At 44.2% G+C, this 27,444-nt stretch overlaps 1 protein-coding gene across 3 annotated transcripts in view; it reads left to right on the top strand.

Annotated features, from left to right (window-relative positions):
• LOC138487895 (NXPE family member 1-like) overlaps positions 1–27,444 on the top strand; it is an 852,485-nt gene that overhangs the window by 581,781 nt on the left and 243,260 nt on the right. For all 3 annotated transcript variants that reach the window (XM_069614518.1, XM_069614519.1, XM_069614520.1), the window contains one exon: positions 18,751–18,969. In XM_069614518.1, the coding sequence (XP_069470619.1) occupies positions 18,751–18,969 (219 nt within the window). The remainder of the gene's footprint in view (positions 1–18,750; positions 18,970–27,444) is intronic.

Below are 27,444 nucleotides of genomic sequence, written 5' to 3'. Positions count from 1 at the left end.
TAGATATTCCACTGCTTACTCGACCCGTGCTAGAGGGGTATTGACAATGATACACAGATCACTTAAGTTTGTTCTCCGTAAGAGTTACATTGATTCGGAGGGCAGGTATGTTATCCTGCATTGTGCAATAGCTAACAGGGAATATTTATTGGTCAATACCTATGGTCCTAATGTGGACTCTCCCGACTTTGTTGACCAGGTAGCATCCATATTGCTAGGATACGTGGGGGTGCAGATCATATGGGGGGGGACATGAACTTCATATTAGACGTCACACTGGACAGAATGGGCACAGCCCCTAGGCTGCTCACTGACGCTGCCCGCAGGCTCTTGGCGCATAGTGCTACTCTTGACATTTGTGATGCATGGCGAGTAATGCACCCACAGGGGCGTGAATATACTCATTATTCATCTGTGCACGATAGCTCCTCCAGAATTTACCTGTTTTTCCTCTCTGGTACCCTGTTGGGGAGGGTGGGGGAAATCAAAATATTGGCACGTACACTGTCGGACCATTCACCTGTCCACCTGTCCCTGGAATTGGGAGTGCCCGTCCCTACAATTAACGCAAGGCGTTTCAAATCATTGGCACTACAGGATATAGTATCCAAGGCTGATATTTTGTCCGACATCCAGTCCTATTTTGAGTTTAACACGCCTCAGTCCACTTCCTTGGGGGTACGGTGGGAGGCTTTCAAAGTTTTCATAAGGGGAATGTCCATATCCAGGGAGGCGGGAGTCCTCAAAGCCATTAGGGCTGCCCTTGCCCGCTCTGAGGCCAAACTACGCAAACTTCAGAGTGCTCATCCTGCATCCATAGACCCTGCCACCCTCTCCCAGATCAGTGAGGAACTTCGAGTCTTTAACGAGCAGGCCACAAGGGAGGTTCAGTACTTCAGTCGTCCACAGGCGGCACGTAAATACAGGCAGGGGGACAGGCCCGGCAGGATGCTGGTGGCATTGGCTAGGGGTGAGTGGGGCCAGGCGCAGATCGTTGGCGTCAGGGACAGCCTGGGGGCGGAACGGTGGTCAGACCAACACATTTTGGAAGTCTTTGCGGACTTTTACTCAGACCTGTACTCCCAACCCTCTGAGCACAGTGAGTCCCAGATGCGCGACCTCCTCGAGCAGATCCCAACAACCGTCGTCTCCCCCGCAACCAGAGACCAATTGGACTCCCCATCCTACTGGATGAAATAGTCGAGGCTATATCCAAATTTCCCAAAGGGAAAGCACCTGGTTCGTACGGACTAACAGCTGAGTTTTATCAGGAGCACGTGGCCATTCTGGCCCCCAAACTGTTAGAAGTTTGGAACGAGTCTCACCAGCTGGGCACCCTTCCCCCTACACTGCGTGAAGCCGTCATCACGGTCTTGCTTAAACCTGGTAAACCGGCTGATGAGTGTGGATCTTATAGGCCCCTCTCGCTAATGAACTTGGACATCAAGATCTTCGCCAAAGTGATTGCTGCCGCTTCCTCCCGGTCATGCCGTACATGGTGCATGATAATCAATCAGGTTTCGTACCTGGGAAATCGACATCCCATAACATTAGAAGACTGATTAATGTCATGTCGCGCATTGACCACAGTGTGAGTGCGGTTGCGGTCACGCTGGATGCCCAGAAGGCGTTCGACATGGTGTCCTGGAGATATATTTGGTTGGTGCCGGAGACGATGGGCATAGGGCCTAATATGCTGGCATACATTAAGTTGCTGTACACTTCCCCGGTGGCCAGGGTTTGAGTGAACTCCAAGACGTCTGGTCTGTTCCCTCTCTTTAGAGGTACGTGGCAAGGGTGCCCCTTTTCCCCGATACTGTTCGCCTTGGCGATAGAGCCGATGGCCGACTACGTCAGGGAGCGGCATGTACGTAAAGAGGTACGGCTAAAAGACTCCCCTGAGATTATCTCACTCTATGTGGACGATGTATTACTCTTCGTAAGAGACCCAGATGTCCATCTAGACCCGATCCTACGTGACATTACTCGCATAGGTATGTACTCTGGGTTCACTATAAATTACACTAAATCGGAGATCTTCCCACTTACCAGTTCCACGATACAACCCACCATCGAGAACCCGCTTCGTTGGTCCCCGAATGGGATCAAGTACTTGGGAGTCCAGGTGTCTCTGTCCAAAGGTTCGCTTCTAGCAGACAACTACCGGGATGCTGCAGAGCAGGCGGAGGTCAAAATTGTGCGCTGGCGTACGCTTCCACTATCATTGGCTGGAAGACTATCGCTGGTAAAAATGATCCTTCTCCCCAAGTTGCTATATGTTTACAGTAATGTCCCTGTCTGGCCTTTACGGACCACTGTCCATTTCTTTTGACTTCGAATTGCGGAGAGAATTTGTTGGGGTTGAATCTGTTGAAGGAATTAAATGCGGTAATTCATTGTTCTTCTGATGGAGTGCGTTTGACGATTTCACCACAGCAATTTTCTGTTTCACAATTTTTTACCAGACCTTTGCCACCCGAATTGCGTAATGTCCCAGAGTGTTTGTGGGCGGCTGACGACAATGATGTCGGTGTTCTACAGATTGAGCCTGTTAGAATACTCTTGAAACATGGTATTAAGCTGCCACGCATCCCGCAGTATAAAATATCGGTTGAAGGTGAGCAAGCTTTGAAGAGCATTGTTTCCGATTTTGTGCATCGTGGGGTGATTGAGGAGATTGCAGGAAGCTTGTGCAATAGTCCGATTTTACCCGTGTACAAAAAAGGCGATAATGCCATTCCGTTTCGTTTTATAATTGATTTGCGTGCCATCAATAGAGTTGTCGCTCCGCAATTTCCAATTGTGCCCGATGTGACGACGATATTAACTATGATTCCAGCTACGGCTACTTACTTTAGTGTTGTGGACCTGAAGAATGCTTTCTTCAGTATTCCTATACACAAGACAGAAGATATTTGTTCGCGTTCACCTTAGGGGGACGCTCGTTCACATTTACTCGTGCACCTCAAGGTTACACCAAGAGTCCTAGCATTTATAGTAGGGCTTTGAAAGAACAGCTTGATACTCTTGAATTACCCTCTACTTGTACGCTGCTTCAGTACGTTGACGACTTGCTTTTAGCAGCAGATTCTGAGAGCTCTTGTAAAGAAGGCACTGTGTTGTTGCTCATCCATCTAGCTAAGCATGGTCACAAAGCTTTGCTTAAAAAGTTTCAATATTGTTGCCAGGAGGCCCTGTCAAAGGAGGGAAGAAGATTGACACCTGAAAGAATAAAACACATCTCTGGCATGTCTGTCCCAAATACACAGAAGGAAGTCAGAGCCTTGATAGGTATGGCTTCTTACTGTAGGTTATGGATCCCAAATTTTTCACTAGTGATAAAACCGATGTTGGCCTTGACAAAGAAGGGCATTTCTTCGCCAATGCCATGGAAATTGGAACATCAACAATCATTTGAGCTTCTCAAAACCGCATTACGCTCTGCACCGGTTTTGGGTACACCAAATTACAACAAGGCCTTTGTGTTGTTTGTGCATGAATGTGATGGATGTGCTTTGGCTGTCTTAACGCAGGAACATGGAGGGAAGAATAGGCCGTGCGGTTACTACTCTTCTGCCCTTGATCCTGTCGCATGCGCTTTGCCAAGATGTTTGCGAGCTGTCGCTGCTGCTGCCGCGTCTGTAAAGCAGAGTGAGGGAATGGTCCTAGGCCATGATCTAACCCTGATGGTACCTCACTCTGTAGATGTCCTATTGAACAAAACCCAAACGCAACACCTCACTTTCGCACGATTGACGAGATATGAATTGATCTTGTTTGCTCCCCACATCCAAATTAGGAGGTGTTGTGTTCTTAATCCGGCTGAACTCCTACCTTTCCCGCAAAATACTGTTTGCGGTGTTGATGAGTCACATGACTGCCTGTATACTACTGAACAAGAAACAAAGGGCAGAATTGATCTTAAGGATACCCCTTTGGATAATGCACAAGGGGAGCTGTTTTGTGATGGCTCCTGCTTCAAACTTCCCGATGGTACATCCACAGCTGCTTATGCAGTCTCTACATTGAGTACGGTTGTAGAGACCAAGAGAATTAAGCATAACTCTGCGCAGGCCGCAGAGATTATAGCATTAACCCAAGCTTGTGAGCTTTCCGAAGGGCTAACAGTGAATATATATACTGACAGTCAGTATGCTTTTGGGGTGGCTCACAACTTTGGTCAGAGAGGGGGTTTCTAACTTCACATGGGACCAAGATTCAGCATGGCCCCCTGATAGTACAATTGCTCTCGGCGCTCGCGCTCCCTAGTCAGTTAGCGATCATGAAATGCGCAGTGCATCGCAAGATCACAGATGATGTAGGAAAAGGGAATGCTTTCACTGATCAGATAGCCAGACAAACTGCCACAGATCTTCACACAGAAATGTATGCTCTAAGAGAAACTAGGGATAGCTATGTAATGGACGAGGATATTGGGTCTGTACAGGATATCCAAGCTGATGCCACAATGGAAGAATCTATGAAGTGGGCTGAAGGCTTGGGGAAATTAGATGATGATGGGTGTTGGGGGGACACAGTTGAAGGGAAATGGTTGCTTCCTAATGCCTACATAGTAATGATGGTTACCATGGCACACAGTCCCACACATGTGTGTGCTCAACAGATCACGAAAATGTTAGAGAAAGTATGGGTAAATGATAAGATTTCGAAAATTGCTCAGCATTGTGTCCAAAATTGCATGATTTGCCTACAGCACAATGTGGGAAAGGGAACAGCAACTCCAAGGGGTAGCTTTGGGCCTCCTTCTGTCCCTTTTGAAGTGATTCATTTTGATTTTATTGAGATGGAGCGGTGCAATAGCTTAAAATATGTCCTTGTGGTCATTTGTGCCTTTAGTAAATGGGTTGAGGCTTTCCCTGTCGAAGATGCTACAGCCATGACCACTGCGAAAATTATGATAAAAGAATATTTCCTGCGGTTTGGGTTGCCAAGACTCATTTGGTCGGACAATGGTCCACATTTTGTTGCTGCTGTAATTTTGCAGATATGTACGGCACTACATATTGATAATCGATTTCATTCGGCTAGACATCCTCAAAGTGCCGGGTTGGTAGAGAGAGATAACGGTATCCTAAAGAACAAGCTCGCTAAGACGTGTGCCGGCACCAAACTAAAATGGCCGGACGCCTTACCGATCGTGTTACTAGCCATGCGCACTACCCCTCAAACTAAGACTGGGCTCTCTCCATTTGAGGTGGTGATGGGGAGGCCTGCCAATATTTGGGGTCTTCCGAAACCTAAAGCGCTGAGAAGTGTTGAGAATGTATTGCTTTCAGACTACTGTAACCAGTTGACTAAAAATCTGTATTTCATTTATCATCAGGTACTATCAGCTTTACCTGTACGCTACGAAGGCCCAGGTCACAACATCCGGCCTGGAAGTTGGGTCCTGGTGAGAGCATACGAGCGGTCCTCTTGCCTCGCGCCTCGCTGGCGGGGACCATTCCAGCTCTTGTTGGTCACCCAAACGGCAGTGCGGGTGGCTGGAAAGAAGAATTGGATCCACGCGACGCATGTCAAGAAACTTCCTCACCCAACGCCACACGTTACAGAAGAAGCAGAACCCCTCGCTAACGCTGCAATCGACGATCCAGAAGCAGCAAATAACACTGTGAGTGAGTCAGAGAATCTCTCTGATCCCGTGGGGTTTGGGGAACCTTCCATTTTGTCTCCACACTCTTTGGAAAAGTCATTTCCAGAAACCATTGCCCCGAATTCTGCAACTTCCATTGCATCTAATACGTTGCTTCCCTCAGGAAGTGACGTTACTTCGGCGGAGAAAATAGACCTACGGCACGGATTTTGACTGTGCATTTGGAAAAGGAAAGGATCATTGAGGGCTTGTTTTTGGCCAAATTTGAGGAAGAAAAAGGGATTCTGTTGGCTAAGGGTAGTGGAAGGACTAAGAAGCCGCGCGACCGGGGGGTCGCCAGCAACGAACATTGGGGTTTCCATCCGAAGACGACGATGCTCGCCACCGCTACTGCTCGTATTGGACTTGTAACTAAGGGGGTGACCAACTTGGACAATGAACAATGTGCCTGGGCCCCGAAAACGTATTGCTGTGTTTTGATGATAATAATTGGGATTTTAATAGTCACTGCTTTAGGATTTTGGTACTTCGAGGAGATTTATCCTCTAGAGCCTCTTTTGCCAACTAAAATTGCACCTACTGTTTTTACTCCTTTTGTACATCTGCATACTCTGTCACCTAGGGACTCTCAGCATAGACAAAAGTATCACAACAATACTTTGATGTTGATTATGAATTCGACACATGCCATTTTTAACAAAACCAATTGTTGGGTCTTCTCGCATTTACCGCAACATGGGGATAAGGAGCTAGGTTGGTATATTCATCCCTTACCTTTGACGACTGCTTGTTATGCCTATTCCCAGAGCACTGTTCTTTGGCCGTTGGAATGATAGTATCTCGGGGAACTTTGATGGAACTAATTTGAATAGTTTTGAAAAACGTGTACTGACTCCCCTGGGATGCTCGCGTTTCGCAAATAGGAGTAAGCTCAACGTTGCTTCTATTAGGCCTTCTGATAGACTATCTCGTCCTTTCCAATCTTTGATTTCCTTTAAAATGGCTCCGATAGGCAATAAGGATGCCGTGCCTCCTTCTTACTCTGTTAACCATAGCCCCGATTCAGTTTCTTTCTGCATACAGAGGAATGGCACCCGGTCAATGGGAGATTTTAAAGGTTGTGCCAACGTTGCAAATTTGACTGGGGAAAACAGACCTTTGTATGTAGGCGAACCTGTCTATTTCGTTTGCGGTAATGTAGCATTTCCATGGTTGCCCAGGGATTGGCAGGGAACCTGTTATTTAGGGATCCTGTTACCTGGGGTGTTCATGGCAAGCACCTTGGAAGTTTCAAAGGCTCGTCCACGGCGGGACGAGAATGGTGATACTCCTGCACAAATCCTGGGAGATATAGCAAAATCAGTTGTGCCATTTTGGGGGCAGATAGCAAATTCCGAAGATATCAGGAGACTAGCGAGAGTACTGGAGAGAACCATCAACCGGACCACAGATATACTCTATGACATGACATTAGAGCAGAAAGCGATAAGATTAGTAGCACTCCAGAACCGGATGGCATTAGATGTCATTCTGGCTGAACGTGGTGGAGTATGTAAATTAGTGGGGTCCGCTTGCTTTGTTTTCGTACCAGATTCCTCCCCGACTATTTTCAAGGCAATTCAGAATCTGCACGTCCTTAGCTCAGAAGGGCATGTTCCCGAGGGGAACTGGAATCTTAGTGCTTGGTTTTGGGATTTCTTGCGATCTTGGGGCTGGAAGGTGCTTTCAGTGTTGCAGATCATTTTGGGAATTCTGCTATTCCTTTGTTGTTGTATCCAATGTCTGCCTAGTATATGTTTGATGCTAGGGGGATGTTGCGCTCAGGCGATAAGTATGATAGGACATAAAGTATATGCCTCGGATAAAACTTCCAAGGAGTATGTGTTAAAAGAGATTTTAGTGAACGACCTGATGGCCATAGATATCTCTGACAGCGATTCAGGGTGTATGGATGATGACGTATGGAGTTACTTGCAAAGAAATCAGAAGTAGTCTTAGCACTTGGCATAGGTCAAAAGGAGGGTTTGTCAAACTGGATATTATATTATGCCTCCTATTGTAACGATTGTATGTATATTGGCCTACCCCAAGTCGCTTAAAACTGTATGCGAATAACTCTCTACGGCAAGGTCTTGACCTTAGAAATTGATGTAAGCCGCCATCTTGAATCAAGCCGCCATTTTAGGTTCTCTTGCTGTGTAAAAGTCACCCTGTACATCAAAATGGCGGACAATGTCATTCCGAACAGAATCTGGTCATCATGACCTCAGTACAGCTAATGTATAACTTGCCTGCGGGCCACTTGTTAGGGTCGTGATCTGAGACCCTGTCCTTCTGTTAACCTGTGTGTAAATCGATTACCTGTATCAACGGAACTGATCTATGCGCATACTGACAAATATATTAAAGGTTGACCTGGCAGAGACACTAGACCAGTAATACATTCATGGAATGGTTAACCCGCGAAGGGGTTGGACAAAAGGCTGGAGAAATGTATAAAAGCCTGAATGTCCCAATGTACAGTCTCTCACTGAATGCATCGAACTCCGTTGAAGTTCGTTGTGTTGTACCGAGGGCCGATAGCTATCCGATTTGTCATTGACTTTTGTAACTGCTTAAGCGTAAAATGAAGTACTTTGTATGTTCCTTTGTAACCTGTGTTTGGTGTGTTTCCTTTGGGCTTCCCGGCCTCATATTATTTTTCTGTTTTCACAACCTGACATATCTAAAATCTTAATGCACGGAGAATCGAGATGGATACACCGTTTGGACAAGTATTACAATGGCCTCAACGAGTCCTTCAACCCAGCTTGCATTAAGGCTCTAACACATATGGGACTCACCATTCAACACATATGGGACTCACCCTAGCACATAATAGGGTGGGAGTCGTGCACAAAGATCCTCCTATACTATCCCACTTCCCCCACCTGCAGATTGCAACAACATGATCTGGCATCTCTATGCACACCACATCATATTGCGATGCAGGCTTACGTGCATACACTCCACTAAGAACATAGCCTGTACATCTATGGCACCACCCCCAGGCCATAGGCAACTCCCTTTACGACCTACATAGAAATCAGGGACTGCTCCCTGCCCGGGCCACTCGATCACTCAATGGTCATTCCGCCACCCCGGCATCCGCCTGTACCCCCCTAAGGACCACAGACTCACAAGTACTTCAAAAAGAGGGCAGGTGCACCCACAACTCTATTCGATTTTTTTCCTCATTGTTACCTAATGTCAGTCGTCTGTGCCCGAGACACCAATTTGCTATCCAGCCATTTAGCCATGTTATTTCACCAGCAAATGCGGCCCCATGGACTACGAGCCCGGTCCCGCCCCAGGAACTCGGAGCTTCGGCGTCGTCTGTTTCCCAGATGACGCCACTCAGCAAGCACGCTGTGACCCGTGCCTCCCCACTACGCACGATGCACCAATGAGTGCAGGGCAAGCTGCTGTCATGATGCCTACCCCCGGGGACCCAGACCAAGTCCAGCAACCCCAGAAGCAGGCATCAAGTTACCCCAAGCAAGCCCAACAACCCCCGCTAGGGGCTATTTGGGTGCAGTCCTGGCGCCTATGGCGCCAGGCTCATATGGAGAGTCAGACCTGGCGCCATAGGCGCCAGGCTCATAGATTAAAACATACTAATGCAGACCATGCTGCAAACTTACCTGATGCAGACCACGCTGCAAGAGCTCCAAGTCAAACGAGGCTTGGAATGGACTATTTTGCCTAGGGACCATTTTTTTACTCGGGTGGGGCTGTGGAAGAATACTTACCTGGGACTACTTTGGAGGCTATTTAAACCACGCCCGAAGAGCAGCACACGCTTTGTGTTATTATGCATCCAGCAGCGTAACGCTCACCGTGCCTGCAAGTCTGCATCCAGTCTTCTGCCACGCCCGCCTCGAGTTTGGAGCTCCTAGAAAAAGGGAGAAAGAAGGAGAAAAGGTTAGAACAAGAGCAATACCTTTGATCCTTACCTGAATTCCCGATCCATTACGCCTTCCAGCTGGAAGAAAGAAGTTATTTTATACGCGTCGCCTCGCCTGCTGCAGCGCCGCGCTGAACTCACCGGCCTTCGCAGCATCTTCACATTTCACTGCATCCTCCTGCATGTTGCCGCCGCTCTCCGGCACCTAAGGAGAGGACAAGAATAGCAAGGTGAGCCAAGGGAATACACAGAGGAATACCCCCCATAGACTTAACTGATTTTACCACCGGGGGTACTATTCTTCTTCACGGGTCGGAACAGCTTCCACTGCATCCAAGCCGAAACCCCGGCCCCTAAGGGGAAACAAAAGGACAGCAAGGTAAAACAAGGGACTAACAAGGGGAACCCTCCTCACCACAAAAGACTTACCTGATTTTACCGCCAGAGGCATTATTCCCCGAGACTTCATACTTTCTCTCAGCGCCTGAATAAGGGAGAAAGTAACAGGTTACATATGGACATTATTTTACCGAACTGTGTTGGATAATACAAATCCTTACCAGAACATTACCGGTGGGCACGAGGAACTCTTCAGTAGGGTCAAGCTGCAACCTGCAAGGAATCGGACAAGAGTGAAAGTCAGGCATTTGAACTCTTACGAACTACATACTTACGGCGTCTTGCCGGGAATATCGGAGTCAATATTGTCCTGGAACTCACCAATTCTTTCGAGCCAGTGAAGTAACTGGTTATCTACGCGCCTCTGCGCTCAATGCAGGATGGAAAGCTCATCTTTTCAAATCATCAGGTGATACTATAAGAGGGGACATCCAAGGTGATCAGTGGGGAAAACAGCGGGGTGGGGGGATTTACGCTCAACTCCACGGGTGGTTAATTCCCTTTCTCCATTTACAGAAGAATATTCCTACGGGCCAAGCAAACGAAGCTAGGTGGGCCAGTCCAGTCCGTCATCTCGGCCCTACGCGTCACATTGGTGGAGACCGCAGCAGCCCAGTCCAGATCGACGCCTCTGTGGGAGCCAGGTGAGCGTAACAGCTGGAACGGTCGCCATAACTACCTGCCGGCGTTTCTTACATTAGCACAACCCGCGCAGTCCTCGTTAGGACCAAGGATACAGCCGAAGGAACGAGAACACAATAGGGAGCATTGGAGCAAGAGAAGTAAGGTGAGAAAGCATAGTGAGGCTTCCTCTATCAATGGACCGCATGGAATGTTTTGAAGCATTGGTTGCACTCTTAGATATGACTGTTTACTTACTAGCATGACACGAGGGGGATAAAGAGGGGGAAACAAGTACCACCACATCTATCGCCACCCTCCTTTTCAAATGCACGGTGCCCTCCAGCAAATGTCATACCGCATGCTTATTCCACAGGACGTAGTAACATACACCCTCGTGCATTCCCAACAGTCCCCATGCTACACAAGCTCACCCTTGTGCCTGTCCACACAACAAACCATGTGTGCATTACAGCATGTCCCCTGAGATGATGTCTCTTTTACATACAGGCATCTAATGCCCTTCGGAGGAAGGCCATGGAGAGAAGAGGCCCCCCCTCCCCACATCTTCTGAACTAATCACAAGATGGCTCTCCAGCTACCGCAGAAGATCAGGTCTGCGTACAGAGACCACATACCAAGGTGACCTTGCTTTTGCGAGGAAAAGCATATACAGCCAACAACTGTCTAATATATGCTGGGTACCTATGAGCTCACCTGCGCCTCCTTTTTCTTTTCCTTCTTCTTTCCCTCCCTCTCGCTCTGCCATCATGCCATGTTAGAACACAGCACAACCCGCTCTGACGGATGGGCACACGAACTAAGGAAGCCACATCACCGTCCAAGGTCTGCACCAAGCAGATTACTGCCTCCTGCCCTGCGCAAGTGCCCCACTCGAACCGGATTACCCAGGGAACTTGGGATCCTGTTACCGACTACTCTACAAGTACAGCCGGTAACTTGAGCATATACATTTTTCTAAATAATTTGCTGAACTAGCAGCGATTCAAAAATTTGAGGAACTCTCACACTTCCTTCCTTTTTGTTTCTTCTTAAATTTGAAATAGGGTCTGCTCACTGGACACCCTGAAGAAGGTGCCCCGTACTATAAGTACACACATGCACTGAAACGTGTACACACGAGTCAGCACACAGAAGATGACTATGGACCTACTAATTCCAAATCCGTCTTCAAGTAGTCTGTTAACCTACCTTTCTTTGAACACGTTGGCTACATTTTGAGATATCCTTATAGTCCAAGACCCAGACCGTACAGGTCAACCTGAGCACTGGAGTTTAGGGACAACAAGAAATGGTGAAAGCAATGCAAGATTGGCTTCCTCACCTTTAGAAATGACTTAGTCCACAAACCCTGCTCAATTGCAAATCTTAAAAGAGATTGCTTCACAGAACTAATGTGAAATTTTCATACATTTTTTATGATTGCACTGAGTTATTTTACAACATTGTATATATGTTCTTGCAACCCATTAGGGGTGTATATATGTTCCTTCTCTCTTTGACTATGGAATTTTGAAAGTGCTATATATTATATTCATTTTCTGTTTACATTTGAATACATGTGTCACTGTAAAATTGTGTTACTGCACCACACACTTTGATTATATAAACTGCTTTTGCAATATACGTTTTTTCTGTATTGTTTTTGTCATTGCTTTACTCTCTTGTTTGGCATACACTGAGCTCACAATACTATATGTTTGGCCAAAGCTGTCCCAACAAGTAGACTCAGTTTTTGATCAAACAAAGAAATGTGATGAGTTCTTCGTTAGTTCCCTTGTCTAATACTACGTGACGACATAAGCAAGGACAAGGCAGGAACAATTTTGTGCCCCAACCCTTAGAAGGAGGGGCTCCATTCCAAATCTTTTCATGGGAAGGGGGACAACCTTTCTTTGTGGGCCACTCGCTTTTCTACACAACATAAATATTGTGTGTTCAGTAATTTGTTACTAAAATCATTGGAGTACAATAAGAAAAAGAAACCGGACATGAGGTGTACAGTACCGGCTGCTACACTCAGCAAGGTAATAAGATTTCTAATAATGTTCTCAGTAGTTATACTGCACCATAGGGTGACCAATAATGACACGAGCAACAGGATTACCCCTCCCTTTTTTTGGATTTTTGTAAGAAATTACTGAACACACTATTTATGTTGTGCAGAAACATGAGTGGCCCAAGATACCTAGAAAAAATTGAAGGTGGGTGGACAGTTTTGGTATATGGGTTTCATATATAAATAAACCTCTCATGGTCAGTTTTTAAACCTCGCTATGTTCTTTGTTTTAGTGTTTATCTGGAGGTGTTCTTCATAATTAGGGAACCATATATTCACATCGCCTTGAGTAGGGTGTCCCGAGGAAGGCCTGGAAGGAAGAATAAAACCTTGAACTGATGCAAGACACAGTCTTCCCTCTCTAGCCAGAAACACAATGTGTCGACATTGATAGTGCCACTTTTGTCGCACTGTTACTAACCTTACTTAGATTTAGAGCATATTCACAGTGACCGCCGTGCCCATGAAATAGTGAACGTTTTAAGTACAGCCGTCTCCAGTGGCTGTAGATGTACAATTATTGATTGCTGTCTAGTCTGTGTTAAATGTATGATATGTATTGCACAAAGGGTATCCGGTCATTGCATCGACAGCCATACCATCTAAAATAAAGCATCTAAAAAAAGCAGGGTTTAATTTAATAAAAATGGGTTTTAAAGGTTAAAGGTTAAAAAAGGGGGTTTGTTTTTTTTTTTAAAAATGCATTAGATTCCCCTTTTTAGATGCTTTTTTTTGATGGTATGGCATTAGATGATTTGGATGTCGATGGAATGACAACCACTGCAAAGTATGTTTTTTGATACTACATATATTTGTCTTCTTTTGAATACATTGTATTAATTTGTCTGACCATATTTGCTGATTAGTGGTTAACTTCAGTACAATCTGTAGCTTCTATCCATTCACTGACGTGTGTAAGGGCGGTGTAGCCTATGTTCACTTCATTTTTCTCACATAGTCTGTTCCATTATGAGACAGACCCCCCCAGTAACAAAAAAGAGGGATTTAGCCAGATTATACAAAACGAAATTACTTACAACAATAACCAGGGCATCACAAGGCAGTGAGAGTGTGTAGTTGATTTTTCTATCCACCTGTGTCAGTGTTTTCTTTTTGTTGCTATATTTTCGATATCCTTTTCTAACAACCTGCGAGAATGATTACAGTTGCCTACATTGTGTACATTACCAAGTCTGTGAATACTTATATTGTTTTCTGTCCTCCAATGTCTAAATAAAGTGCCAAACGTGTGGGCACCCACTCATACCCCCACAAAATGATGCTATTATGTCCAAATTAACAACTGACCCGTTCAACTGTGTGCACTTCTTTAAATTGCACCCTTTCCCTTGTCTCAATCTAAGTAAACATGTCATTTACCCCGTAGACTACCTGTGATTTGTGATCCTTGCACCTACCTTTTCAAATAGTAAACACTGTGAATTGCCTTTTCTAATATTTACTATCACTTGATTCAAGTAATGTTATTTTTAGAAAAGAATGTTATTAAAATCACATTATTTTCACTGCATTATTTTTCCTAGGGATTATTTTCCTGCTTTAATCTGATAGTATAGCATTAACCTGATCTTCACTCGATTGCTAGGTCAACCAAATGGCTTTGAAGACAGTAATGGCATACTTTGCTTTATCAGAGATCTGCAGCCAGGTGTTTTGACTATGCTGGCTAAAGCTGAAGGTGTAGTCCAAAACATCTCGAGAGATCAAGGTTACAGATCACTGGCTTCATGCTCCAAGAACTACAGAACTTTGAGTAGAAGCCACTATCCTGGTGAAATCACACAAACACCACTTGCACATAAATGGTAAACTTGGATTCGAACCTAAATTATCTAATTCTGCATCTGCCCTCTCGTGTAATACTAGAAATGATCTGCCCTAAGACTTAGTCAGTCTCTCATTGCAGTAGAAGATCTGCCACTGGCATCCCCAACCATACCATAATTCCAGCTCCCGTGGAAAAGAGAATCTTGATAAACCTTTTTTTATTTCATTTTTATTGTATATTTACAGGTATTTACAATACACAACACAAACCAATATAGCTTTCAAGCTGAGATGAATAAAGAAGATAAAAAAGGGGAAAAGAAAATCATGCTTCAATCCACAGTATACACAGTAAACCCACCGATTACAAACCTAGATCTTCAAACCTAGCCCAGATTTTCTCATATAGATAGCTTATTTTGTCTGGCGTATATGGTTAATTCAATTGGAGACAATTTGTTAAGTTTGTTAGTCCAAACATCATCCAATGGAGGTTGAACAGTTTTCCAACCTCTAAGAATCAAACTTGTCGCTACCATTGTAGCTTGAAACAGCCATCGCTTCTGAGTTGGTCAATTCTTCCAAAAAGAGTATTATCCCCTAATATCGGGGTTTCAAAATCAAACATCCAGTCTTGTCTCAGAACCTGGTTCATTATCATGCACACCTCACCCCAAAATGTTCTCACTCTAGCACAGTCCCAAATCATGTGTTCCATTGTCCCATCGAAGTGTCCACATCCCCAACATAACTTTTGAATCACACATACCCAAATCATACATTCAAACAGGCGTCCAGTAAATCAGAGCTTAAGCTGCTTTGCATGCTCTCCTTCATTACTACAAATCCTGTCCCATTTTGCTTCATCCATACCGGAAGATAGATTTTAGGACCATTTCTCTATCAGTGTTAAATTCCCTTTCCTGTCCTAGTTTCTAGTTCTTGACCACCTACTCCTCTTGAATCCCTAAAAGCCGATTTCTGTATCAAGAAGCGTAATAGCTGATTGACTGATGGCTGCCATCTAGTGGAACGAATAGTAGAGACCTAGGAAGGAGGTGGTAAAATTCAGAATCGTTCTTGGATCAGAGTTCTAATCCTACGACCAATAACAGCACCGATACTTGAGTGCCAACAAATTCCTCTTCCAATCATAAATGATGAAAATGCCCCCAAATGATTACAGATATACACCAAACTAGTGGCCCTAAATTGAACTTTTAAAGTATGCAGGGGGGGGGGGTATTTTAAATCGGGCAGAACTAAATTATAGCAAAATGTAAAACCAAGGCGTGAAGCAATTTACTCCTCTCTATTCCACTCCTGGAGATATTACATATGTTTTGTGGGTGAAGTTGAAAATGGGAGGGGCATTCATTTTAGCCTCATACTTGCCAATCTGCTTGCAAAATCTCTCTCTTTTACGGGTGCATGACATTTTCATTCTGGGGTAAAACGAATGGATTTCATGGAATTTGCCTGCATTTATCACCTGCTACAGGCACATTTCATAGTAATCCAATGTATATTGAGCCTGTAAAGTGTTATTTGCAGGAGGGAGGAATCTACATTTCCTTGCAAAACAGTGATTAAAGTGAAAGGATGAAGGCGATTTTGCCTGTTTTTCCTCTTTCATTTGCTACTCCTTTTTGTGAATGTGGAAATCTGCATTGAGGGGTACCAATATGATGTAAGTGATAACATTGGTGGTTCCACGCATTTAATTACCTTTTTTCCAAAAATGAGTCACACAGAGAACCCAATGTGCTTCTTCTGTAGTAAGGTTAGCACTTTAGTCCAGATACTGCAATATATGCCCCACATTTGGTCCCTATTTGCACTGAGATTCTATTTTTAAGTTATATTTTATTTTATTGTTTCAAGTGCAGGCTTAGCTCGAGAGCAACAGGGCGCTGCACAGGGTGTGGGTAGCCATCGATTGGGCAGACATGTTAGCAGTAGCGCACTTCTGTGAGTTACGGTCTGTGCACCCATTGGGATTAGTCCTTTGTGAGCTGTTGTGGAAAACGCAACGTTTGGTGAGCTTTGTGAAATTGGAGCATTAAGGAGGCATTCTGAGCATCTGGATCGAGTACCAGAGGGAAGGTGCTTGACTCTCTTGCCCAGCAGGTGTATGCAAGTACACTTTGGTCCAATAAGAAGAAACCGGAACTCTACTAGTATCTTTCAAGAAGCAGACCCTTGCAGAGACTACTGGAACTCCAAAGCAATCACCGAGACTTCCATGCACTGGTCCCTCTCATCACCAACCTAATCTGTACCTTCCCATGTACGATAGGCACACTATTCCGCCCCCCTCATTTAGTAGGTGCCCCTTTCCTTTAGATGTCATGTCCCCCCAACATTTTCAACAAAGTTACTCCACTGGCTCATCCCCTGGGCATCCCTTTGTCAGCCTGCTGCCAAACACTGGATTAACTCTCCTAGGTCGAGGATGATATGCCAAGTCATCATCATCATAAACATTATTTCGGTTAGTCAACCATAAAAGTACACACAGATAAAGACAATGAATTCATGGTACAGAAAAGAAAAGAAAAAATAAGTATTTTAACATAACACCATCATATCAAAGGTTGATATAACCACATAATTAATTAAATTCATTAAAATACAAAAAAGACCAGGAGTACATCTTTGCCACAAAGTGCATGTGCTTTTCATAATTAGATAAACATTTTAGAAAGGAAAAAAAAAGATACAGAATAAAACAGAATGAGGAGAGTCCACCACTGGCAGCCTCATCTAAATTACATCAATAATCTCGGCTCTTTACTCTCAATTACACTCTAAGCAGCCAAGCTCTATGGATATAATGAGCCGTTGCTCAGAGAACATGCATGTCCGAGTAGTGGCTCAGAAATCTCACAGCACAGACCGATTGTCTAACCTCTGCTTCTCTTAACATTGGCAACAAATACATTTTCCTCAGCTAAGTGCAACTCACCAGAATCACAGCCCGCTAACTCCTGTGCATGGCGAAAACAGAGTGGTAAAAAGCCTGGTTTACTTTCTATGATCATTGTTCACTGAACTCAGGCAGAAAGAGGAACAGGGATCGAAGAAGGATTAGGTAAGGAATGAAAGGGCTTTCTTGGATTCAGGGGCATGTGGCAGGCTGTGTGAGAGGGAAGCATGGGGGATGGAGCCCCTCCATTGATGGCGCATAGATGGAACAAGGTTGGGGATGAGGGGGTGAACGAGGGATTGGGGCAGGAATGTGTCGTGGAGTAAGGGGGTTGAATCCCCTAATTACAGAGCAGACGAGGAGTGTGAAGGCAGAGGGACAAGAGGTACATTCTGGGGAACAGAATTTAGCGTGAAGGCTGTATAAGCCCTATTCAGTGGCTGGGATTCAGTGGGTCAGATATTCAGGGAGAGGAGCCTCAGCACAATCACATGGAACCAAACCAGTCATAAACCTTTACTTTCGGAAAGGCAGGAAATCAGGACATCCCAATTTGGCATTGCAAACCCTTACACCACCAACTGCAATAAAGGGCCAAAGCATAGCTTTCCATTGTGACTTTAATTATAGCAGCCATGAATGGCGAAAATCGTCTTGGACAGAAAGGGGAGAGTGCAGGCAAAATAAGAGGAGCTGAGAAAGCGGGAAAAGAGGACAAAAACGGTAATAAGGAGATGGCCAAATGAGAAGGTTGGAAAGAGAAAGATGAAGAAGGGAGAAGAAGAGGGATTCCAAGAGGAGGGCAGGGAAACCGTATCAGATGAAAAGGGAGAACAATAGGGAAAGGAGATCAAACATATGGAGAAGAGAAAAAGATTGTGCTATGGAAGATGGGCTGAAAAGATGAAGAAAGAGTCTCAGAAATTAGATGAGACATCCAGGATCACAGCAAAATGTGCTTCTAGAGTTACCACTGCTCATCCCAGCAAATCATGTCAGCTTTGTTTATGGCCCCATTTACTTTTCGTCAGACAATTGTTATGGCAGGTTTCTAAGAAATGCATGTACGAGAAGGTTATGTTGTTAACTTTGGTCAAGACTATATTGAAAGGATCAGATTAGGGTCAAAAGAAAGGAAATGTATTACAAATGTGTGCTGGGATGGAGAATTGATGGTAGTTGCTACATTGTGATTGGCTGGAAAGAGGGACACACATTTGTTGAAGTGTACTTAAGGCATTTCATAGTATCACTTCATGATGTCTAGAGCTGACCATTGAAACATTTACATGTTAGAGCATATAGTGTATGTCTTCCCAATAGGGACCTGAAAAGTGTAGTGCTTTTTCGTCAACTTTCTTGTGTTTTTTCAGGAACTTCGACAATTATCGAACAGAAATGCAAGATCGGGATGAAGTCCCCATTCCCTAGTGGCCACTTCGTGCAAAATGTCTGGAAGCCGTCTTTTTGCACCCTCTCGTCCAAACCAGCCCTCGATCAGATCAATGGATGCCTGAAGAATAAGTCAGTCTATCTCATGGGAGATTCGACCCTGCGCCAGTGGATAGAGTACTTTGGAAGCATCATGAAAAGTATGTTTCTTTTTGCTTGTCCCAGTAGCTTGGCATTTATGTTATACTACCTCTATTACCACAAAATCCCCCTGCTTGTTCATGAAACCAACTTCATAGTGTATGGACGAGAGCATATAAGATGGCTGTCATAGTTCTGAGCCCAATATGTTTGTGGCTACTTATTAGAGTAATTAACTTGTGGTCAGGCCACATGTACAGCCTATGTAAACAGGAACAGGTGCTGCTTATTACACCTCAAGTACTGGCGACATTCTTCCGATATCCAATTGCAAACACATGCAAGACTAACTATCCTGGATCTTTAGGTTCAGAAAACTGAAACACCACAATTGGCAATGGGATCTGAGAGCCTTTCTATGTTTAACATATAGGCAACATGAAGTTTATACAGATCACATAGATGCATGCTATGTGCAAGCAACCCCCAGACAGCACGAGTCTTCCGGCAAACGTCAGGACGATCATGAGAAATCCACAGATTCGGTCCAGAGGCAAATCTACAATAAATATAATGGGATCATATTGAAGGGAATGTCGAGGAAAAAAGATTGTCAATCGGGAAATATTCAATTTTGTGCATTTGAGCACATTTACAGAGAACCCACTAATTAGTCAAGGCAACTGCAGTGTATAAAGGTCATGTGGTGATCACACAAACAATGAATAAATCACTCTTAGTTCAATGCAATGGCTTATTTTATATATATATATATATATATATTCACTGAATCCTTAGTTAAGGTGCAGTTATGTTGCAAAGAGTTAACGCAACAAAACCCTTGAAATTCAGCAGATGTGGGAAGTCATGTTAACGTGACGCGCTCCCATTGATGTCTCCCATAATGCCATATCCCCCATAATTCAATTTTGTATGTCATTGTGAATCCCTTCGCTTATAATATGTATGTGCTTTTGGGCTTTTCAATGGGAACGCGCCGAGTTAAGCTGGTCATCACTTTCCACATCTTGCTGTATTTCAAGGGTTTTGTAACGTTAAATCTGCACAACCTAACTGCACCATAACTAAGGTTTTTTTCAGTGAATTTCAAAGGTTTTGTTATACCATACTTTTTACGGCCCACTAGCGATGACCTTTGACGATCACCAGTGGCTACATCCTTTGGCCGTGTACACTGTACATGTTCCCGCAATATGTTTCTTTTGGACCACTAGGTGGCCACGGCCATTCTATCCATATCTTTCGGGCCCACAAGCCAGGGCCGTCAGGGCCATGTGCACTGTATATTTTGAAATACTACTGGGCGCTAGCCATGTCCTTCGCACGTGACCACAGCATTTAGCTGTGACCACTATACATGTTCCCCCTAATGTGTTTCAATTTCGACCCACTAGGTGACCACAGACCTTTGCCGTGGCCATTATACATGTCTTTTGGGATCCATGTAATAATGTCGCCACAAAAATATTGTCATGCAAAAATATCGCCGAAAAATTGTCGTTTTTTGTGGCGACATTATTGCATGGAACATGCGGGGGACACCCCCGCAACCCCCACTTTTTTTTATTTTTTTTGCCTCTGTCGCCATATATGGTCACCCAAATAATATCGCCACGACATTTTCCCAGCGATATTATTTACGGCGACCATATATGTGGCGATATTAATACCTGATACCATCTTTTGGGACTCTAGCCCAGGGCCTTTGGCCGTGTCCACTGTATATTTTAAAACACTATCTTCCTTTCATCCTTTTTCTCCTCCAAATGGCATTTTTTTTTTCACGGGACGAGGGATGTGACAACATTTTGTTGCAAAATATCAGCCAAATACGTCATGCAAGTCAAGTTATTAGGAATTAAATTTTCAGCTTTCCTGTGGAACCTGACACTCAATTTAATTATAGTGCTCAACTCAACTATAGTCCTGGCACCGCCGCACTATAATACACACACACACACACACACACATGTATGCATATATACATACACAAAATATATATTTAACATACATATCTAAAAAAAAGTATTTTGTAAATATTTTACATGAATGAGACCATACGACAATGGAAAAAAAGAAAAGGTTAAATGCTTTTTTAAATAAAATATTCATGATGTACATTGTTAATTTATATTAAAGAGATACATGCCAAATATAGGGATTCATTATAACATAGGCCGTGAACATGCAATTTTTGGAATTTGACATGTGGTAAATACCGCTTGATTATGAAGTGAATTACTTCATTAAAAATCTTCCATGCAAAAGGTCGATAAAATTTGTAAACCCCACTCCAAGGATAATTTTCATTTCACACAGCCCACATTTTTTAGGGATTCAAAAACGGGGATGAAATAGTGAGCACCTGAAATGCATCTGAAATGCCAACCCTGTACAGAGATGGATAAACCGTCTCTGGAAATGCATCATAACCAAGTCAATGGCCCTCATTACAACTCAGGCGTTAAGGGTTTAACGGCGCCGTCGGCGCCGTTAACCCTTAACGCCTGATTACAAGTGTCCCTTTGCGGGTTGGTGTTTAACGCCTGCTTTTAGCAGGCGTTAAAAATCCAACCCGCAAAGGGACTTTGGAGCTAATTACGGCACCGTAATTTACGGTGCCGTAATTAGCGCCTTCCCCATTCCCATTATGCCCTATGGGGGCAAAAATGGGAATGGGGAAGGGCAAATAGTGAATGGGGAATTACCGCCCCACTCACCTTGGAATGGGGCGGTAATTGCGCCATCCACCATGGCGGAATCGTAACCTTAGCGGCATGGACCATGGTGCTAATAGCACCATGGTCCTCCGCCAAGGTTGTAATGAGGGCCAATATCCACCCATTAATGCGTTATCCTAGGTAATCTTACAATGGGCAGATTTACCAGATGACTGCAAGCGTGAACAGTAATTACTGCAAGTAGTCATCAAGATAGGAAACAGCCTGGATCGGAATAAAGGTCTCAGGTAGATTGATTCCCGGGATTTTTGCGGGTGGTAATTATCGTTATCATAGTGGCAATCCCTGCATCCTGCCTTACTACAAGAATGCTGCCAAGATGGCAAACATTGATGAACATTCTGAAATGCTGTTTGCATTATTTCAGAAAAGCTGCTGGTATTTCTAGAACTTGCTTTATTTCATTTCCATCCATGTTTTGAGCAATGAATGGATTGTGTGAAGTTGGTAATGATGTTATTTAAAATGTAGTCTGATGAAAAGAAGCGTCCTTATTGACCCTTCTCTAAATTTCTTTGCAAAGGGGATACGAAGGTGGCCATCTGAGATGCCCACTTTTACCCATACAGATTATATTTCCTGGAGTTCAAGGAATGCACTGGAAAATATATTCACTTAATTAACACTACATGTTTAAATCAACTTGGGAGTTTTGCATTTTTTAAAATAATTTGTAAGTGGTCATAGCCCCTCCAGCTCACAGAGCCTGCACAGGAGAAAGAGAAGGAGATAGAAACAATAGAGAGAGACTGAGGGAAGGAGAAGACAGGTAGAAATACAGAGAGAGAGAGAGAAAGACGCAGTTAGCGATGGCGATAGTGGGATACTCTTTAGATAGTCCCAAGTACACCAATAGGAGAAAAACTCAAACTGAGTAACTCCTAGTGCACGAGCAAACCCAGTTTTATTCTGATACAAAGGACCATTTCAAAATGGTGATAGGAATAACACAGTTATAAACCAGAGGAATAACCAGATAATCATCATTGCCGATGTCATAGTTAGTAATTTAAAAACAAATTCTGGTCTCTCACTCAATTTGTTAGTGGAACATAGGACATATAGTTGCCTATCAGTGAACCTTTTACTTTTGGTTCTTTCACAACTAATAACTCCTCCTAGATGCATTTCAATCTACCATGCCATTGGTTGGCACTCTACAACACTAGTCGATAAGAGCGCAATTCGATTGGTCGGCTGTTTTCTCATCCGACCCCAGGCACTTTTATGCAGTGCCAAGGTATGCGGTGGGGAAAGGTGGGCGAATGGGTATTATCCAGTTTAAAGAAGTTACTCACTTCCAGTTCCCAGACCTGTGGCCTTATCTGCCAGTCTGTGTGTGGCCTTGGCATGTCGTCTCTGTCTGGATGTGCCAAGGAAGTGGCCCTATCTAATTGTGCCTGGAATATATGACCATTGTTTTCCATCACGTAGTAGTGGGCCACTGTTGAAAGCACAATTTCATCTATTGGATTTTCTGCTATTCTAACGTGTGTGTGTGCTTTCCTTCGGCAGCCACTTGCGGTGCTTTATATTAATCTGTTAGGGGATCAATCATGCTGCTTGGCATTTGCTGCTGTGTCTTGAAATGTATCCTCTTTCCCCTTTAACCAGGAAACTTGAATCTAGGGGTATTGCATTTGCTGTTGTGTTTGAAATTAGATGTTCCCCCCCATCCTGCAATCGCAAATCTGGGTGTTTTGCATTTACTGCAGCGTCTGAAACGTATGCTTTTTTCTCTCTATCCAGGAAGCTCAAATCTAGGTGTTTTGCATTTGCTGTTGTTTGAAATGTAGCCGTTTTTCCCTCTATCCAGAAATTTAGACACCCTTCTCTCCATCTAGCACCGTGCTCCCAGCTCTAGGTGCTCCACCGCCTCTACTGCGTCCAGCCTGAGCTGCACTCTAGCATTACAGCTGTGCTACGAGTGAAACAACAGCAGAATCATGTCTCCACATAATAAGGGTCCACCACCCCCACAGTACTCCGAATTTTAGGGATAACCTAAAGAATAAGGACACCTAAGGCACGCACCCAGGAAGCACCATCCACCTCTGCCTTCAAATCCCCTCCATACCCAATCTGCTAGCTGTCGGACAGTAAGCCCCCCCTCGACCACATCCCCCACATCCATAACCGCAGGCCACCGAAAACCACAAAGATGCCGAAGGACAACTACAACCAAAACAAAACTCAGGAAAGTCTTGCCAGCTGGCAAGGTCGCCTTCGGCTGAAACACAAAAACGCAAACTCATTAAATGAGTAGACACAATACTCCACAACATAGAACGGGACGATACGAGAGAAAACTAGGAGAAGGAATAAATGAAATGGAACCACACCATGGCATCATGCCAACAAACACAGACACGACAACGGAACACACACCCATAAGCATGACAGAAAATAGAAAAAAACTCTAAAAGGAGAAAATCTTTATACCTAATACCATACCTTGCGACGGGCCACCCAACAGAACAATTCACAACCACCAACAATGCTAGATGCTCCAGCAAGATACCGGGACCACACAGGAAAAGACCAGAAACATCCAGAAGGAATAAGGGAAAATGACACCCTCACTTCATGTATCACCATAACACTAGGTGGAACCAAAATCTTATTCATCACAGAAGCCTGGTTAGGTGACAACTACAAAGTCACACTACACAGCTGTCTACCCGACAACTTCAAATGCACACGGGTAAACAGAAAAGGAAAAAGAGGAGGAGGACTTGCAATAGTATGCAAAGAACAACTGAAAATAAAAACAAATGACTCGCTGAACATCAGAAACTGCGAATCCCCTGTCCTTCACCTGAGGGCGAACTAAAACGCAAAGCTCACATTGCTACTCCTTAATTGTCATGACCACAGGTTAGTTTATTTTCCCATACTTGTCCTAAGAGTTGCAGGTTCATAGGGAATTTATTTGCCCTAGCTAGTTATTGATTCTAACTCCCCATATTAATGGTTGGTTGAGTTTCTTTAATGGCCGCTAGGTGGCGCCTCTGGTCAGTTAGTTAGCGGGTCTAGTTGTTTTCATGTGCCAGCTATTTAAGCCCCGCCCATCAGGAGGCTCACGCTTGGCGTCGTTTGTCTGAGTTCAGACTGAACGCTCGCCGCGTACCTCCGTTCCCTGTCACCGCTCAATATACCTTGTCCACAGAAAATTCCATTCATTCCTTGAGTAACTTTAATTCGTTATCAGCTCCCTTCCTGTGTTTTCCAGTTGCTGCCGTTCCCGGCTCAGTCACAGTCCATAGTTGAAGTCCTGTCATAGCGGTCTCCTCATCTCTCAGTTCGTAGCAGTCTTCTCTCACGCAAGTACACCTATTATATTAAAATGCATTTGCTTCGTTTTAGTTGCTTTGTTGCCTTATCAGATACATTGAAATTGTGTATGAATGTTATTTGAATTCCTCACGCATTTTCAGGATATTACGTTGTTTTTAGCGGGTTCGCGCCCTTTCCTGTGGAGTTTTGTCTTGGAAGCTGATTTTCTAGTCAGATATTTTTGGTCACACTAAGGTTCATATTACGCTCAGTGATAAGGTGTTTTCCTGTTTCCGTCTCGTAATGTAGTGAGGTAGTTTTTTCTGTAATTCTACACTTGCATTACACCTCAGCTTATTGCCCCCTTTTAGGTTCAAATAGCATAGGGTTTATGTCATTGTTTTAGTGCCATTTAGTCCCTTTCAAAAGAAACTGTTATCCAGTGTCCCATCTTCAGAACTTGCGCCCCTGTATAGAACAGGATGGAGAGCTCAACTAATTAAATACCAAGGTGAGATATTTGCTGGCTCCCATATTACCAGTTTTGACCTTCTGTTTTACAAGAGAAAACTAAGGAAGGGAAAATTGTTATTTTCTTCACAGAAATTCAGTGTCTAGTTCCCAGGAAGGTAGAAGTCAGTTGGAGTTCCAGAAGGTTCCCGCAGAGTTTTCAGGTGAGCGTTACAGAACGCGAAGCCACTTTTAAAAAAAAAATACTCTGCCTGGACATTATGGAAACTCCAGAAGTAGACCAGTTGGCTCAGTTATTGGGAGAACTAAGGGCTGAGGTCCATGCAGCCCGCTCAGAAACCAGTGCTCTCCGGAGAGAATTAATTGTTAACCGGGATCGCACTGAGGAGTTAGCTCGTCAGATGTTGCAAGCCCAAGCGGGTCAAACTCCCTTGCCTTCTGCCAGTGCATCTGCCCCCGTTTCAGTCACGCCTCCCTCACCAGTTCAAGTAATTGTTCCCGGCAATATCCCATTAGCTCCTCCTGAACGCTTTCTAGGAGATCCTAAGAAGTTTGCGGTTTTTCTCAACCAATGCCAGCTTCATTTCCTCTGTCGCCCTGGGGTATTTCCTTCTGATCAGGCCAAGGTAGCGTTTATATTATCCTATTTGGGTGGTTATGCAGCTGATTGGTCAATCCCGTTAGTAAATAGGGATGATCCGATTTTGAGAAATCTTGTAGATTTTCAGAAGGAGATGGAGAAATTGTTTGCACGTCTTGCTCAGGGTCAGGCTCTGGATAATGAGTTGCTTTCACTTCGCCAAGGTAACCAGGAATTGTTGGCATATGTAGCAACCTTTAACAGATTGGTGGCAGAAACAAATTGGCCCACAGAGAAAAGAACCACCTTATTTCAGAGAGGATTACGTAATGAATTGAAGGACGTCCTGGCTCAGGTGGTGAATCCTCCAGAAGGAATTGCAGAATTCATTGATCTAACGGTACAACTTGACCAAAGATTGCAAGACAGAAGAATGGATCGCTCTCGTTCAGAAAACAGAACTTATTTTGTGCGCCCCAAGGAAAATCAGTTGAGAACCAGTTCAGAGAGTTCCGTTGAACCCATGCAGTTGGGAGCCGTCAGAGGACCGATATCACAAGCTGAAAGAGACAAGAGACGCCAACAACAGTTGTGTCTTTACTGTGGTAAGGCTGGTCATTTTCTCAAGGAGTGTCCTATTAAACCTTCCAGGAAGCCTATTGGAGGTGTTAACCCAGACAAGAAGGACTCGGGTTCGGAAAACTCCATTGCCCGACAAGTGTAGAGGTCAACTTGTCGAGCATGGAAAAAGGTTTGGTGACCTCACATTTTGTTTTTCCCATTACCTTATCCAGTACGAAACAGCCCACCAGAATGCAGACTTTGCAAGCCTACATCGATTGTGGAGCAGTTGGGAATTATATGGATATCGATTTGGCAACTAGGATGGGTTTTCCTCGTACGAACAAGCACGAAGCTGAAAATGTATCAGCAGTCGATGGTACGCCCTTGGCTTCAGGTCCTGTTACTCAATGCACGGAGAACCTTATTATGTTTTGTCAGGGAAAACATGAAGAGAGAATCACGTTCGACCTTATTAGCGCTCCCCAACTCCAAATTATACTTGGCTTACCCTGGTTGGAGAAACATAACCCAAGGATTGATTGGCGAACTCGGTCTTTGACCTTTGCTGCTAAGTGTAGAGAATCTTGCTGTAAAACAAACACCCAGGATGATTCCCGTTTAATGGAGAAGGTCTCTGTATCAACGTTAGGAATCATCGGTTTACTACCTCACGAGTATGCAGAATTTCGAGACGTCTTTGAAGAGAAATTGGCCGAGGAGCTTCCTCCACATCGGCCCTATGATTGTCAGATTGATCTTCTTCCTGGAAGTGAAATTCCGTGTAGTCGGATTTATTCACTAACGGAGAAAGAAGATGCTCACCTAAAGAAATACTTAGACCAATACTTAGCCAACGGTTTCATCCGACCCTCTAAGTCTCC

The sequence above is a fragment of the Ambystoma mexicanum genome, chromosome 9 (genome assembly GCF_040938575.1).
Source record: "Ambystoma mexicanum isolate Mex_15411 chromosome 9, UKY_AmexF1_1, whole genome shotgun sequence".
Classification (NCBI taxonomy): domain Eukaryota; kingdom Metazoa; phylum Chordata; class Amphibia; order Caudata; family Ambystomatidae; genus Ambystoma; species Ambystoma mexicanum.
This window is presented reverse-complemented; position numbering and strand designations above follow the sequence as displayed.